General features: G+C 37.1%; 1 protein-coding gene and 1 long non-coding RNA gene across 8 annotated transcripts in view; one reads left to right on the forward strand and one right to left on the reverse strand.

Annotated features, from left to right (window-relative positions):
• LOC147844337 (uncharacterized) overlaps positions 1 to 17,214 on the forward strand; it is a 528,347-nt gene that overhangs the window by 309,683 nt on the left and 201,450 nt on the right. The window lies entirely within an intron of this gene.
• The window catches only part of rtkna (rhotekin a), a 149,003-nt gene that overhangs the window by 58,301 nt on the left and 73,488 nt on the right, over positions 1 to 17,214 (reverse strand). The window contains exon 1 of one of the 7 annotated variants that reach the window (XM_087252424.1): positions 14,741 to 14,835. The exons of 5 other annotated variants lie outside the window; for them this stretch is intronic. In XM_087252424.1, the coding sequence (XP_087108550.1) occupies positions 14,741 to 14,764 (24 nt within the window). In that variant the 5' untranslated portion in view covers positions 14,765 to 14,835. 7 annotated transcript variants of the gene reach the window in all.

Genomic DNA, 17,214 nt, shown 5'->3' on the forward strand with positions numbered 1-17,214 from the left:
TCAACAAATTTGAACACTTTCTGAATAACTAGTGCCAGATATCAACAGTAAAAACAAATTTTGCTGCAGTAGGTTTCCTTATTTATTAAATGACTTGCATCTCAAAAGACAAATGTCGACATGCAATAAACGTGTTGGCGTTTGAAGGCATGAAACTTGCAGACGCTCATGATTCTGGAGGTCATCAATAATATAATAACACTAATACTGAAATGGTTAAGGCGTTTTAGAATGACTAAAACAACATTTCAGATGTTTGACAATGTGCTCAGCGTGCTGGTCTGTCCATTCACACACATTTTTCTCATCACATGATCTCTTTTAACAAAATCACAAGATAATTTCTTATGGAATAAAAAGTTTATCCTACTCAGTTATGCGCCTACGTTTTTCTATGCGCATTTTCAAAATTGATGAGCATTTTGCCATTTCCATCAACTGATTTTTTATGCAAATACCCAAAATGCATATAAATAGGTGGATGTCAACATAGCTAGTGTGACATTCACATGATCAAACGATCCATCAGAAATCTAATATGCTGATTTAATGTTAATTATTATTGTTTTTTTAATTATTATACATTTTTCAAAAAACAGTTTGCTTCTTAATCGTTTGTGGAAACCATTACAATTATTCAGAATAACATCCAACCCATCTTTCTATCGTCGGAGGCTGCTTCCTTTTAATTTCTGACTCATTTAAAAACCCAGAACAACCCATAAAAGTTGCTGTGGAACATGGTGTTAAAATAAAAAAATAAAAAACTAAGTTATAATCTAAAGCTACCAAACATAAAAGCCAGCCTTTAATACACATGAAGCATTGGCAGGAAGCATTGTGAACTGTGAGATCCTGACTTTCGGTTTGCTTACGTGTGCACTAAAAAAAACTATGTGTGTGTGTATAAAAATGTCGGTTTTATGTATTTTATTTCTGAAAACTAAGCTGTAGGCTTTTGACAGTATGCAGCTTAGAATGTAAATAAAGCAGAATACTGAACAAAAAAATGTTGTAAATATTACAGTGCTAAAACAAGGGCTGACAGAGCAGTACAATATATATTTCTTCTCTCTCTCTCTTGCTATATATATCACACACATCTCCTCCTCTCAGGTTCACATTGGATGCTGAATTTTTTACATGGTTAAAAATAGTGAATGTTTCCTGTCACCGATTACGTTTAACCCAGGCTCATTCTGAAAATAGACCTCTTTATACATTTTTTTTGCAGTTTTTGTTTTCATGAATTTACCAGAGGCCACTGCGTATGCTTTTTCAGATCTCAATTTTCTCTTGCGAGTGCCATTCGCGTCTGCTGTTCTTGCGTAAATCCACCAGAGGTCGCTGTGGACTGACTGACTGACCAATTGACTGACCCACCCTCCTCCTTCCCTAAACCCAACCTTCCCTAAACCCAACCAATAGTGTTTTCAAAAGCACAGATTAATCTGCCCATTCTCGTCCCTAAATCCAACCAACAGTTTTAAAAAGCAAAATTTTTACCATCTTTTCAGATTAGTCAGCTGGTAAGAGGAAAAGGTAAAAAGAACGGTGTCATACTGCCCCCTACCATTTGTTTTAAAGACAAAATGCAGAAATACATACTTCTGGCTACGTAATTTGCAATCTCCAGAAACATATATAGGGCTACATTTTCAGAAAGGGCCAATCTTGATTACATTTCATTCCAGTGAGCAATAATGGTAGTGTAATGCCACTAACTTTGGCATTTTGTAACAATTTTGTGACTGAACAAAATTAATAATAATATGTAGAGTAGATTGCATCCAGTTGTTTGTTTTTTCTTCTTAATCTGCAAGATTACATTTTACAAAACAGCAACTAAACTCTTACATCTCAGATCATTGTTTTTGTTTAATAGTGTAATTTAGTGACAAATATCCACTTTGCATCAACATGCTGTTTGGGATTTATTCTGCAAGAACAATGATCATTATCCCTTAATTAACCATTAACAACTAAACAATGACCAGCTCCATCGTAAGAAGCATTATGAACAGTTTGAATATCAAACCTGAGCATGACTCATTCAGAATCCCTCCAACGTCATTCGTTTAACACTCATTCGTTCAAATCCTCAATGACGCGCTCTAAATCCTCTTTAGCACATAAAGCATTGTCCCCTCATTCACTAATGATTATGACAGACATAGTTCAAACTAAACTGATCGCGAAGGGTAGACAAAGAGATGAAATCTGCAGATTTTGTTGGTTCCTCTTCTAATCTGTAGCTTTTCCTTGAAAGATGATTGCAAAGAGGAGTGTATGCATAAGCAATTATCAGGGAGAGAGAAAAAGAGAGAGGCCATCAGTCAACAAGCCACAGCTGAATATAAATTCAAGCGCAGCATCATTTTATCATTCTGAGGGCTAGTGCACAGGAATACAAAGCTTTTTTTTTTTTGTCTCTTTCAGCATTGCTTGCCCCCCTCCCATCTGTTCTCGGTCTGTGTTCTTCCTGTAAGTGTGTTCACTGCTAGTAAATAACAATTCACACAATCAATAAAGATTCTGCTTGCAGGGACTTACTTCTAGTTCTGCCGCATCTCTGTTGCAGGTTGCATGAGTAAAACACACAATGTATAATCCACATATTTTAATTTTTCCTTTGTTTATTGGACCAGCTAAAATGCCAGATGTCTCAGATTGAACGATGCTGGTCAAGTATCACTACAGAAAACCAATTTTTTATTTTTCATTTTCAAAGCACTTGTTTTTCCCGCAACCAAAAGATAAACAGCACTTTTTTGGTTATCAAAGCCTCAGGGACTAATTAATCTTTAGCTTGTCATGTAATCTCAATAACACAGGCCTGAAATGACCTGCTTTATGTAAAATAAAACAGCTTTTCTGAAGCCACTATTATCACTGGAGTCTTGGAGTTGGATCTGCGAGTGAACATTCATGCATCATGTAAATCGTAACAATTTAACGTATTGAAAATGGCTAATTTATACAGAATCACATAATAGCACTCGTATGGAAATTCTCGTATGGAAAAAACTCGTATGGATTTTTAAAAAGAGGCATGATACCAAACCTGACTAAACCTGTCTCTCATTGGAGTATATGCAAAATACTACAATGTATGAATGAGATCAAACAAATTGCTATGAATAAATTAATTGGCTAAATCACTAAATCAAGTTATGAATTGGCATGAGATTGCATTGCTATAACTCAATTTACTTCAGCAGCAGTCATTATGCTGTCATTATTGCAAAATCACATTCAAAAAAATCAATGTAAACCACAATAAAATTAATATAATTATTATCATGTGATAATGACAGGTTTTGCATAGATTCTTAGTGAACTACGATTTATTGTGTAGTAAATGTGTTATCCCAATGCAATCTCATGGAAATTCGCAACTTTTTGATTAAGTGGCTAATTTATGTTAATGTGGAAAAAACACATTTAATAGCATGTTTTTATTCTAAGGTCTCTTCAAATCAATTCAAATCAATCCAAAAAAAGTAGTTAAATCATCTATTCAGCAATGCTATAGGGTTTTCCTGCATTTCTTCACAGTGGCGTAGCGCAAAATGCGGAGGCCCCCCTGCAGGGATCGCTGACGGGGCCCCCTGATGAAGTGGAGAGGGGGGATACGTCATACGTCAATTTGCATATCACTTACGTCATCACGTTTTACCGTTTCTGTTTAACAGCCAATAGGTAATAAATGGGTTTTTATAATTGCACTACACTTTATAAAAGCATGTTTATTTAACTAAATTTATTGCTGTTTGAATACAGTATGTCATTATAGATATGTAGTGAATGTGCAGTAATCTCTCATATGTAATAAACTCAGACAAGTTCAGAAACTGTCACTAAAATATCTGTGATTGTGAACAAGAAAAGAATAAACGGTCCAATTAAATTGTTAAAATAAAGTAGAAGTGGATCGGTTAGACTGTACAAGGGAAATACCTTCACACTGCCTGTGCTAAATCATTTGTCGTCGGTACGCAGAGGGGTCGGTCTGCTCTCGGGCTGCAGGTGGGAGAGGCTGCTGTACGAGGACTGACTGGGCCGCCTGTCAGTGCTGTGAGGCGGGGGAGGGGCCGGCGGCATCACACGCAGCTCGTTGAGAAGAGTAGGGACGGTACAGTATATGGACAAATGACAGTCTAAAAAAATCTCCAATAACACACAAAAAGTCGCTAGATTTGTCGCTAGCGGGGTCTGAAAAGTCGCTAAATCTAGTGACAAAGTCGCTAAGTTGACAACATTGACGGCAAGCAATCAGAATGAAGTAGTCCACCGCTTGAGAGGTGTTCAGAGAACACAGACGTGTGAACTTTGGTTCCGACCACAGTTGTTCCCAAGAGTTTGATTATTTCGGTTGCCGGTGGGTTTTCAATTATTGAAAATCGCGATGACGCGGGGCCCCCTAATCACACGGGGCCCCCCCGCGGTGCGTGCCCTGCGGGCCCGTCCGCTACGCCACTGTTTCTTCATCATCTGAGATTCCTCATAAGTACATCTTCTGGCCTTCTGATGAAGATGTTATACTGATCAAAAAGCTGTGCTTCCCTGAAAAGATTCACATGAAAACTGCAGCTTTGCTTAATGAATGTTGTGATTTCATTTCAATTAATCATCCAGCCTTAATTTATATGTAATTTTTGCAATGAGTGCACACTTAGCAAGTTAACTGTTAACACAATCTGGAAAAATGATAGGAATGGAGATTTCTTGCATATGCAAATAAATAAACAGACACAGAATCATCCATCTACGTTCTCACACACAGCAAGAGCAGCTCACAGCTAAAAACACTAAACTAAAAAACACTAAAGTAGAAAAAAATGGAAAAAGAGGAAAGAAAAATCCAACCCATGTAAAAACGTACCTCTACATACATTTCTGGAGAGCGCAAAATACTTCACAGGAAATACGTTTTTTTGCAGTTTTTGTTTTCGCAAATTCATCAGAGGCCACTCGGTACTCTTTTTGAGATCTCAAATTTCTCTCACCATGGACATTTTTGCCTACTGTTCTTGCAAAAATCCACCAGAGGACACTTTTGACTAACTGTCTGACTGACTAACTGATCTAACGGACCCACATCCTCCTCCTTCCCAAAACCCAAGCAAAAGTGTTTTCAAAAGCACCGACTGACCAGCCCACCCACTTCACTAAACCCAACCAACCATTTTAAAAAGCAATCCAGAAAAAAAACTCTCACTTGATTTTTACCACGTTTTTCAAATTTTACCACATTCTCACTTTGTTATTTACTTACTTTATCTAATTACTTTATGTAATTTATTTTTTGGCTTCTGTTTTTTTCTTGCCCGCTTTCTGGAACTGTTCTCTGCCCGACTCGAACCCTGTCGTCGTGGTCAACTCCTCGCTACATGGCGAGCTAACTGGACAAATTGGTAACAGCAGGAAAGCGGTCCATACAGAGGTAAGCAGTCAAGCACGAAAAGGAACAGCATCATACTGTTCCGTAGCATTCAAAATGCGATCTCCAGAAACGAATATAGGGCTATGTATAAGAATGAAATTTGCAACAATTTGGGACAAAGCTGAGAAAATGGGGAAAATCAAAACAAACAACAAATATTGCAAAAGGGAATGACAGAAACATAAAATGCTTTACAGCCCCTTAAAGGGATTGTGAAGTTGGAAAAAAACAGGTTAAGTGTGACTACAGGGCAAAAACGAAGGAGCAGAGATATTTTTTAAGACATACAGTAAAGGGCATCTGCACCAGTTCTGTCTTTTAAGATGTGCTCTAGTAACACACATATAGTTTTGGTAGGTCAAACATATCCAGGCAAACACAGAATGCAGCAATATAAATAGAGCAGTGATGTTAGTCTCAGTGCGGTCTATATGTGTTCTGCAGTATATCCAGAAAACCTCACTTATTCAGTGCAAAAAGGTAAAAGAAACACAACAGATGGAGAAATTCACACAAGGATAAGGGCACTTTAGTAAACTGTAGTACTGTAATTTGCATGCTACATACTCATGCATCCAGGCTAATGTATACTTAAAGCTGTGTGGATAAGTAGTATACTTAAACCTTTATAATGAAGGTTGGGGGTTGTATAGTCAGCATTGTTTTAAAACCTGACTCACTAAAAGAATTATGCAAATTAAACAGTAGCACAAAAATTGCCTTGTTTCTGCTAACGGCAGTTTGCATGGTCCAAATCTTGGATCTAAATTTTGCAGGCTAGTTTCTGAGTACTACAAATCAACCAATACTGTACAAATCATCATGTGGAAAAAACTATTTTAATACAATTCCATTTTAGAACAGCACTGACAAAAAACAAGGCTCTTTTTGTGAATGAGATTGCTGAAGTGTGCTTTGAGTGCTGATATCAGATTGCAAGGGTGTTGTTAAGTGCTTCTTATAGGCCCAAGTAAAAACAGATCAACCTCAAGTGATATACTGGTCTTTAAATATGACTTTGATTCACCCTCAAGGGTATATTCAGTTTTTATAAGACTATTATTGGCCAGTTTCCCATCTAGCAAACAAAACCATTTTAAAACACACAGTGTTGCTCTGATGTAATTTAAATTATGCATTTCAGTTTTTGCTCTAGGTTAATGCACAATTTTAGGCAGTAACCAAAACAAACACTCCTTCATTTCTGCAACATTTGTAACAACTCACTCAGTGTACTCAGTGAACTTTAGGTTGATTTTGATGTTTTGATGTTTAGGTAGATTTTTTTGATGTTCATATATGCCTAAAAGAACCAGGTTCCAAAACAAATGCTTTAAATGTCATGTGTGAAAACATCTGTATAACACAAGGCTGCACAATATATCATTTTAAAGTGCATATGCAATATTCACATTGCATGGTTTGCAATGTGGAGTCAAGATTATTGCTGACCAGATTTCAGACATTTCAGAACAGATGAAAATTTTGTAGTAATTTTTAGTTTAACCATAACAAAGTGAAAGTGTTTTTAAGCTCAGTGTAAACATTTTAAGAAAGTTTATATGTAGAGTCTGTATTTGCTCTGCTTTATTTATCTTGGCTTATAATTTGTATAGGGATGTCCCGATCAGGCTTTTTTCCCATCGAGTCCGAGTCGTTTGATTTTGAGTATCTACCAATACCGAAACCCGATCCTGTACTTCTATAAAAAAGAATAAAGAAGAGTGAAGAAACAGATGCAGGATGTTCCTTCTTTTTAATTTAATTTACCTTATTTTAACATTCAATGATCAAGTAATAAATAATATAAACTCTTGACTTTTGGACTTTAGTGCAAAAGTGAATTAAAAAAAAAATCTAATATAAAACAAATAGCACCTCAACTTAAAATATCCAGCAGGCAATCCCAAGTTTACATATCTCACAGTTTGCTATGGCAATGTTGTCGTTATCAATTTTATAATACCTCCAAACCGCAGACATACTCGCGCTTTCTGCTTCAACCTGCTTCCGGCTTCTACTTTGCTGGCATTTAACCAATAGCGTCTCTGCAACAAAGTGAAGTCATGCCGCACGCGTTGCTGTTTCTGTGTGATGTCAAGAAAGAGGTCTAACTCTGTGCCACCGCATAGCTATAGATGTGTTAAAAATAATGAGAATATACAAATATAGTCCTGATCGGGAGGTACAGTAATGTTCAATTCGGATTGAGTCTGAAACCATGTTTTTGAGCCTGATTTCCATTCAAGATCTGAACATCCCAATTTGTTTATTTCAAAATAATTCAAAAATTGTGTTCTAATTAATTGTTATCTTGTGAAAAATATAAAACTGCAGAAAATGTAAATATCACATTGAACGTTTTTTCCAATATTGTGCATCCCAAAATACAAGTATCAGATGGAACCATCATGAACTATTGAACAAGCATTTATGAATTGTTGTGAAGAATGAAGAGTCTTGGAGATAAAAAAACATCCAAGACAAACAAACATTTGCTTAGGTATCGACTTGTTTGAGTTAAACATAAATTAAGTGTGAAGTCTAAACAACTACATTCTTGCCTTAAAAAACACTTTTTATTACATAATGACAACAGGAGTATTTGGCAAAATATAATGAGGTTAGTCTCTCGTTAGCCTCTGCAATGACTTCAGGCAAGTAAATAGTGCTGTTATCACTAGAATATAACATTGCTCTCAGCCAATCAGATTTGAGAAACAGAAAGAGCTGTTGGATAAATATTAGTAAACACCACTGAATAAACAATATAATACAAACTGTAGCCAGCTTTAGAGCATTCAACTAAATGTTCTTTTAGAAATGGAAGTGAATAAATTAATTTTAAATTGTAAAAAAAAATGTAAATGTATTAAAAGATTAATATGTGTCTGTATACTGTAATTTCAGTTTAATGTCAAACTATTACTGTTTGTCTTTGCAGAAATGGGCTACTGAACTACAATGCAAAAGACCACCAAGGAACATATTTTGTAGAAACTGATAAAACAGGCTACTTGTGTGGGATTTGGGATTTTGTGAGTGTGGACACCCATATGCATCATGAAACCACCTCTAGATAAAACACACAGAGCTACTGACACACAAACAGCAGTGTACACATTAATAACCCACACAGAGAGAGAGAGAGAGCCCACACACTGCCCTCTCTCCCACTCCTGCAGCCGAATCATGCCTTCTACCTTGAGTGTAGAGAACACAGCTTTCACACATGAATATTTGATAACTCGTATATAAATACACCTCACACAAGCACTCTCCACAAACACAATAAATCTCTGCCCTTCCTGAGAATGTGCCTCCCTGTAGCATATATACATAAACGCACATATTAAGAGCAGATATATTTAAATACCGTTTACCTCCTTACTGCTCGCAACAACGAACAAGAACCGCCAATATTCAATACATTTGAACAGATTTTTAAAGCTTATTTATGCCCAAAATCCTCACCTACTTGTAAATATAGTTATTTTGTGAGGAAGATGAAAAAAAGTATTTAAAAATTTTGATAAAGAAAATTATGACACACTTTCTTAAATTGAAAGTAAATTGACACATTGTTGCAAATACATAAAATATAATTGAAAATGTATTTTCTTTGTGGTGGTAAAAAAATATTTTTTTGAAATTACCTTTTACTCTATTTGAAATTCTACTAATTAAAATTTTAATTTATATATATATATATATATATATATATATATATATATATATATATATATATATATATATATATATATATATAAAACAAAGGTTTAATACATTCGAGCCAATACCATGCCATCATAAATTGTGAAAATGACTCATTGAAGAATGATTTAAGAACAAGCAGAATCCTCTGTTGGCTGTCGCTTCAGCATGACTTATCAGTTTTGGCCAATACAAACTTATTAAATAAAATTATTTTTCACTAGTCCAATTTCTAAATTGTTAAAAAAACATACAACATACACGTTTTAATTTTTTATTATGAAAATGGCCAAATTCTGACTGATGAAAGTGTATGAAGTGATGGCCAGTTTGTTATATATCTAATATATATTCCAATGATATATGATATACTAAATTTGTACTTTAAAAATTAGAAAAAAAAAGTCTTTATTCTAAATCTTTAGGAAAAAGTGAGATAATGATGACAATGAATCCAGCCAACAAAAAAAAGTGTTTAAAATGCCTCTATAAATGCTGCATTTAAACCTCATAATTAAATAACAAATGAGGTGAATTACTGCAAAAAATCTAATTTTTGAGAAAAAGAACCACTCCTTTCACCAGCCTGGCTATGGGCCTGATATACATACACACACTCACATATTAGCTAAACACAATTTCTAACTTAGGAAAATAGATATTTAAAACAAAAAAACATGTAAATGAATGTTGACAGTTTATTCACACAACAATGGCATTCTGGGTATCATAAAATTGGAAAATATTGATAAATTGTTTAAAAATTTATTTTAAAAAACTATATCAACTAAACCATTAAAGCAAGCAAGTTTGTGAAAAGAGTGATATCCTGTGCATGCGTTTTACATTCTCAGCCTATAGGCATCTGTAAAACAACATAAAAACAACAATGGCAGACTATGGGAATGTGGGAATGTGTGTGTGTGTAGTCACAAGTGGCATCAGCAATTACTGGCCTGGGATGCAAAGTGCATTGTTTTTAGTCACTTTTGCAGATTCATGTGAACGTGGATCATTTTGACAGCGTTGTCATCTGTGCATGAAAACCTTCAAAAACTGCAAGTGAAAAAAAGCATCATGAAAAGGCCTTAAACTATTGCAGTAAAACTCTGATTCCACCACACACACATACACAAGCACACACTCATGAATACACACTTCCATATGGACAATGTAGGTGTGAGTGAAACTGAGAATTCAGCAGTGCTCCAGTGTGAAGAACGCACTGCCATTTCAACCTCTCAACCAGACTGGCAGCCACATAAAACACAGCGACAGGCCTGTTTCACTCACCCATACAGCCTCTAATGGTGAAATTTCTCTGCGTCTCAAACCACATCTTGCTTTTCTCTGGTTCATTCAAACTAAAAATATACACAGTCCTGCTTGCCAGTAAAGGCTTAGCTGCTGTGCAACTCTGCAAAGATTTCAGACAGAAGACAAATCCAGACAGAATAATGGTGTAAGAGGCAATTATTTCAAAATAAATGCTCAAACTATGACAATCGTGGGTTTTGCGAAATAATTTAACAGGTGAAGATACATAATAAAGGGAAATCCACAAACACTGTCTGAAGCTGTGATTTCTCAAACTGCTCCCACAAAGCAATTTTATGTCTAATAGACATCTAATAGAAAAACATAGACCTCTGGGCTCAAATGAGGCTAAAATTGGGCCGTCAATGAAAATCGAATAGATGTCTAAGAATAGCATAAATCTAAACTAGTCATTAAATAGATCACGATAAATGACGACTCATGTAAAGTTTGTCTAATCAGTCTATTTGATGACAAGGCAAGTTTTGGTCTGATTTTACAAGTCTATTAGACTTTCACTGACAATGCTATAGCCTTGTTTTAACAAAGAAGTCAGTTTTTGACATCTATTAGATGTTGATTAACGGCCCGCCCTCAAGAGGCTCTGATTAATCAACTGACATAATGTTCTGTGATTCACGGATCGACTCCACGTCACCAGGAAAAGCGTCACGCCATAAATAGCATGCGCTTTTGCGCTGTTTAAATACCGTCAGTCAGAGTAGCTGTTAGCCATAACAGTTTGAGACTGAATCAACAGTATCAGTTTGAGACCGACAAGTGTCTTTGACATATTTTCCGGTTATAAAAGCATGTGTAAGTAATATGAAACGTTCACATATCTTTTGCTAGTTCATTATTTCAGATGTAGAACGGAGGGAAAGGAGCCACATAGAGAAACACTACAGCGCTGGTTAAGATTGGGGATGTTCACAGCAGTTTGATGGATAAATGTGAATTTGTACCTAAACTGTTATCGGTGCCAAACAACATTTCCACCATTGTTTACATCCTTGTTTACGTCCTTACTACAACAAACTGTTAACGCTAGAAACTATACATGTAATAAATATATTTTAACAAACAAAACAATACTTACAGGCTGTGGATTGTGATTGTGAGTGGTTTTAAACACAAAATTGCTTTCTAGGTACCCAGTCAGCAAGCATCTTTGTGTTTACATGGATGGCTTGTCTAAAATGAGGCTAAATTTGGTCAGTGAAAATATATGTCTAAAGGCCTGCTCTCACTGTGCGATGTTTTATTAACCTGAACGATTGTAGCATGCAGACTGCATGAACATGGCTCCCATGTTACACTGTAAGATCTCAGCTGTCATAAAGTCAGACTGAATGATAATGAAGACGCGCCAAACACGAAAGAAAATGGCCCCGGAGTTTGACGTCATCCACCCGTGACACTTTCACTATCCCGCATTCTGAAATAATTCCTCACAGCAAACGAAAACAAACTGTAGCGGTAATTCTGCACACAGTGTGTCTCAATAATAAACCCCCCCCAAAAAAACTATTTTGATATTTCCCCAGGGTCGTTTAAATTGTCGCATGAATCGCGTCATCAAATTCAGAGCTCCCATTGGTTCTTGGATTGGCGCTCATCGCAGCTGTTGTCACGCTGCAAGAAAGTGTCTGAAATCTTCTTGACACTGCCAGAACTTCATCAAAGGAAAAATCTAAATGCAACAGGCAATAAGGGGCAGTCTGTGAACATGTCAAAGATCACTGATTTTAGCCTTGGATTTCAGGAATCTTTTTGGATTTCCCAAATTTGTCTCAGGCTGAAATCTCACAGTGTGAGCAGGGCTTAAGAATAACCAAAAACTAGAATAGGTATCAAAAACACAGAACTGAATGATTACACATATGAAGTCTGTCTGATCTGTGTATTTGATGACTAGTCTAGTTGTGAGCTATTCTTCGATGTCTATTAAATTTTCACTAATAGACTAAATGTAGCCTTGTTTTTTCCAAGTCATCTATGTTTAGACGTCTCTTAGACAAAATATTGGTTTTGCTTAGGTATTCATTCCTGCCAATTTGATAATTGGTCTAATTTTGAACCAATGTTAGACGTCGATTAAATTTTCACTGACAGCCCAAATTTAGCCTTGTTTTATACAAGCTGTATATGTTAGGCCGTTTACATCAGACTTTTTTTAAACACATAAAGGCTTACGGGGCTCATCTGTTAAAGCCGCATCTCTGAAGAAAATCGTGAAGCAAAGAACTGCATCTCTCCAGTAAATATTGATTTGCTAAATGCAGCGAGACCAGACAATAATAATTCAACTGCAGGAGCATACAGAGGGCCTGAACTGAATACTGCACATCATGACAAGGTGACAAACATTCCTACATTGATCTTCATTGATTACATTCCTGAGAGAAAACCCCACAGCGAAAGTCACAAAAAAAATGACTCGCAACAGTCCAGGAAATCTTCAAAGGGAAAAGAGCAAGCTGTCTCTTCGTCTAATCGTCTCTTCAAACCTGACCTTTTCTGCCTCAGACCGCCAGTGGTTTAACGTGGACCTGACAGTGAACACTCACAACACACTGACTCAATGAAAACAGAAGAATGTGAAAACAGAAAGGAGAATGGCTTGGTGAGAGAGTGCTGTATGAGAACTTCTGATGCAGTGCTGCAGAGATCATCGGGTCACGCGCAAGTTAAAAGCAGTTTTTCTGTGAAGATTTCAATCAATTCAATAGATGTAATAAAGCGGGAAACAACTGAATGTCAGTGATGGGAAGTCTGTGTGTTTCAAAGAAAAGGTGATCCATTTGTTTCAGCTTGACACATGATCATTTTCTTCTTCAAAAAAGCCATTTTCTTACATGAAGATCATTCTGCGGTTCAACTATCATTTCATCAGTCACATGTCTGATGGTTTAAAAAAAAGATTTGTGATTGAAATGTATCATGTTTACAAATTAGACATCAATGATCTCCCAAGCTGTTTAGGTGAACAGGCCTCATAGATATGTGTACGTCAACACAAGACTCACAGAGGTTTAACAGCTAATGCTCTCTCAGGCATAAACTGGGTAAGAAGACTTAAAGGGTCTCAAGCAGAACCTACATTTAACCTCTCTGATTCCATTACAAACTATTCAAGACAAAAAAGAGAACATTCTGCTAAATTTTCTGTTTTTTTTTTTTGGGGGGGGGGGGGGGGGGGGGGGGGGGGATCCTCCCATTACAGATTTGTTACTGCAGTACAGGAGAAGCATCATTTCAGGAATAACAAATTCCTAGTCTATCCCCTGGAATCGGTGATGAAGTTCAATATGATCTGTATGTGTATGTTTTATTGACATTATTCTCTTTTGGTAAAGCACATTTACCAGATTGTCACTAACTTAAAACATTGCTTTTTTACACACACACAAAAAAAGGTTGTGTATGTGTAGATATCTTTAAGTGCTCCTTTTACTACTAGTTTTGTTTTGGAAGAATTCTATATGATTAAATATGAATGAATGAAAAAAGTGAATAATGTGCACAAAAAGAAATAATACATTACTAAGATTACTAGTTATTACAAAAATTTCAAACTTTCATGACTATAATCAATGTCAATAAAGTTAGCATATACGGCCCAAAGAAAAATCACCTAATTTCCCAAAGACGCCATTTAAGAGCTACCAATAGGGCTGACATTATGCAAACTGGTTGCAGGTTAACATGTGGTGAAACAGGAATTGCTGAGTGATATAATTCGTTCTTTCTTCAAGAAAAAGTCGCTTGTTGTGCACTTTGAATTTCAAAACGTTGCAACCTTTTTTACATTCACAAACAGCTATTACAAACCATGAAATGCTAGTTTTAAATGCATAATAGGGTATTTTAAATTAAAATGACTCGAATAACAGTTCACCAGCCTTTTAAACAGAAAAAAGGCCAAACTTATCAAAAACAATAACATGCCACAAGGAAGCAAAGCAATGCATCGCAATGAGACGAGCCCCCTCAGCGCATCTCCTCCTGGACTGCAGGTATGGAGTGCGCGTGGCCATCGGATTGACCTTCCTGCTGCACGCGCACCTGCACACACGCGCAGCGCTATACCTGAGCTAATAACATCCATTATACAGATCCGATAACGGCAAACTGCAGGCATATTTTTGACAACAACCACATTTACAAGACACACGAGACACGGTGCAAGCAAAATATGTCACCATGATCGATCTGAGAGATCAAATCTCCAAGTACAGCGCAAAAAGAGCCATCACTTACTCGCTGGTTCTTCGTGTTATTCATGTTTGAAGAGTCGCTCGAACTCCGAAGTGACCGCGCGGTCTTACGCAATCCAGCCCATTCACTGCAACTCTGAAGTGATCAGATGTCCGTTCCCGCAATAAACAGTACGTCACTCTGGCACAACGAATGCTTGCCCGGGACTGTCGGTGTTTGGCACGGTCATCTGGTCGAGCTCATCTCTCAGCTGTCATCTCTCTCTCTTGCTCTCTCTCTCTCTCTCTTTCTCCCTCTCTCCGGTCCAGAGGGTCACACGAGCTGCGGTGAGGGAGAGCCAACCGGCAGGGCTGAAGAGGGGCGGTGCTGCTCACTTCTGTGGGTTTAGCTACTGTCTATGTCCGGTGCAGGTATAACGACAATCATCAGCTTATACTACATATCAAGTAAAAATATATATACAGACAAACGCCAGTCCGTGGTCTCAGCCCAGCAAACACTAGTCTCCATGCTCGTCATAACCGTCTCCCGTCCTGGTCCGCTTCACATCCACGGTGAGTTACATCACCTCTCCAGCAATAGCAGCGAGCGCTCGGAATAACAGCCTCGGCGGAGCAGCTGGAGAATATGGTTCGGATCAGCACGTGGGTTAAACCAATTAAATCTTTATGGAGCGACAAGAGTCTGAAGAGACAAAGTTGCCAAGGAGCTTCATGATTAAAATATGCATGTGCAGAATCATACTTTGATTAGTCGACTCACTGCGCATTTACTCAGGGGGGCTTAAACTTTTTAGATATCTTCCTGATTATAAACGTTTCGTTTCTTTCTGATTATTGTTATTTGTATTTACAGAGAAAAATGCAACACTTCCATGTAGTTCTGAGTGGCAGATTTACACAAATTATTGCCACAAAATGTGATAATAGTAGCCATTATTTATTAGTGTTGTGTTTATTCATAAATGCATTTACTTGATTACAATTTTATTAATTGTGTATTAAGGCAACACAATAGCTTAGTGGTTAGCACTGTTGCCTCACAGCAAGAAGGGTGATGTTTTTGGTTTCAGCTGGGTCAGTTGGCATTTCTGTGTGGAGTTTGCATGTTCTCCCTGTGTAGGCGTGCTCCTGTTTCCCCCACAGTCCATAGACATTGTCTGTAGGTGAATTGAATAAAATATATTGTCCGTAGTGTATGTCTGAATGTGAGTGTATGGGTGTTTCTCAGTACTGGGTAGCAGTTGGAAGGGCATCCGCTGTGAAAAACATATGCTGGATGACTTGGCGGTTCATTACGCTGTGGCGACCCCAGATAAATAAAGGGACTAAGCCAAAGGAAAACGAACAAATGAATAATTGTGAATTAGTGTAACACTTCACCAATGTATCACCAGTAGGCTACTTTTTTATGAAGTAAAGTGAACTGACCATTTCGTCATATGGTTCGCAAAAGCAATAACATGCCACAATAACAATAACAAGACTCCACAGGGCATCTCCTCCTGTACTGCAGGTATTGAGCACTCATGGCCATCGGACTGACCTTTCTACTGCATGCACACCTGCACACATACATGCAGCACTATACCTGAAGTCCCATACTCAAAATGGTCCTCTGATTTTAACCCAACCCGACTGAGCAGTGCAGCTACTGCTTTCAGCACCCAGGGAGCAATTAGGGGTTATGTCCCCTGCTCAAGGCCACCTTCACACATCCATCTTCATTTCATGCCAGGGCCAAGAGTCAGGAAACGTCCAACTCTCTAACCATTGCATGTTTATATACCTCCCCTTAATTATGAGTGTTAATCAATCATGAACCCATAGAAAATAATGCTGCATCACAGTACAATATGTCTGATACATCCTCATATGTCAATGAACTCTACTGTATCCTGACTCGAGAATATTTCTTTTTTTCTGATGATATTAAATCAATTAGTTCAAGTGATTTTTTTGCTTTTTGGAAGGAGTAAATGCTAAAACCCTGAATTAATCATTTCATAATATTATTGTTAAAAATTAGGTAGAACTTTACCAAAAATTAATGAAAAAAGACAATTTCTCTCCATCAGTATTTAAGAAGAGTATCCAAATATGCACTGATGAAAGGTTAGAAACTCCACTTGGTCAGACAGCTTTATAAATGGCTACAAAATCAAGGACAAGTATTTTTAAGGCAAATTAACATACAAAACAAAAGAATCCTGTGTCCATTAATACCAATTTACATGCATTTAATTTACTGCTTATTAAGACACTGAAAAGTGAGCAGCAACTCTGTAATGGTGATTACAATAATCACAGCCTATGCATGTAAAACCAGGTAATTGTAGCATTTTTACCAAATCTTATTGCACTTAGTGTGACTTAATAGCGTCACACACAAGCCCAGTATCTGCTCAGGATCGACTGAAGCCAGGACAATGACAGACATGCTCTAAGATTCATTAAGCCACTTCAGATGGCAGTTGTAGGGGGCACAGCAGGCTGTATTCATCCAGGTGGAAAATA

The sequence above is a fragment of the Danio rerio genome, chromosome 5, assembly GCF_052040795.2.
Source record: "Danio rerio strain M-AB ecotype USA chromosome 5, GRCz13ab, whole genome shotgun sequence".
NCBI classification, from domain to species: domain Eukaryota; kingdom Metazoa; phylum Chordata; class Actinopteri; order Cypriniformes; family Danionidae; genus Danio; species Danio rerio.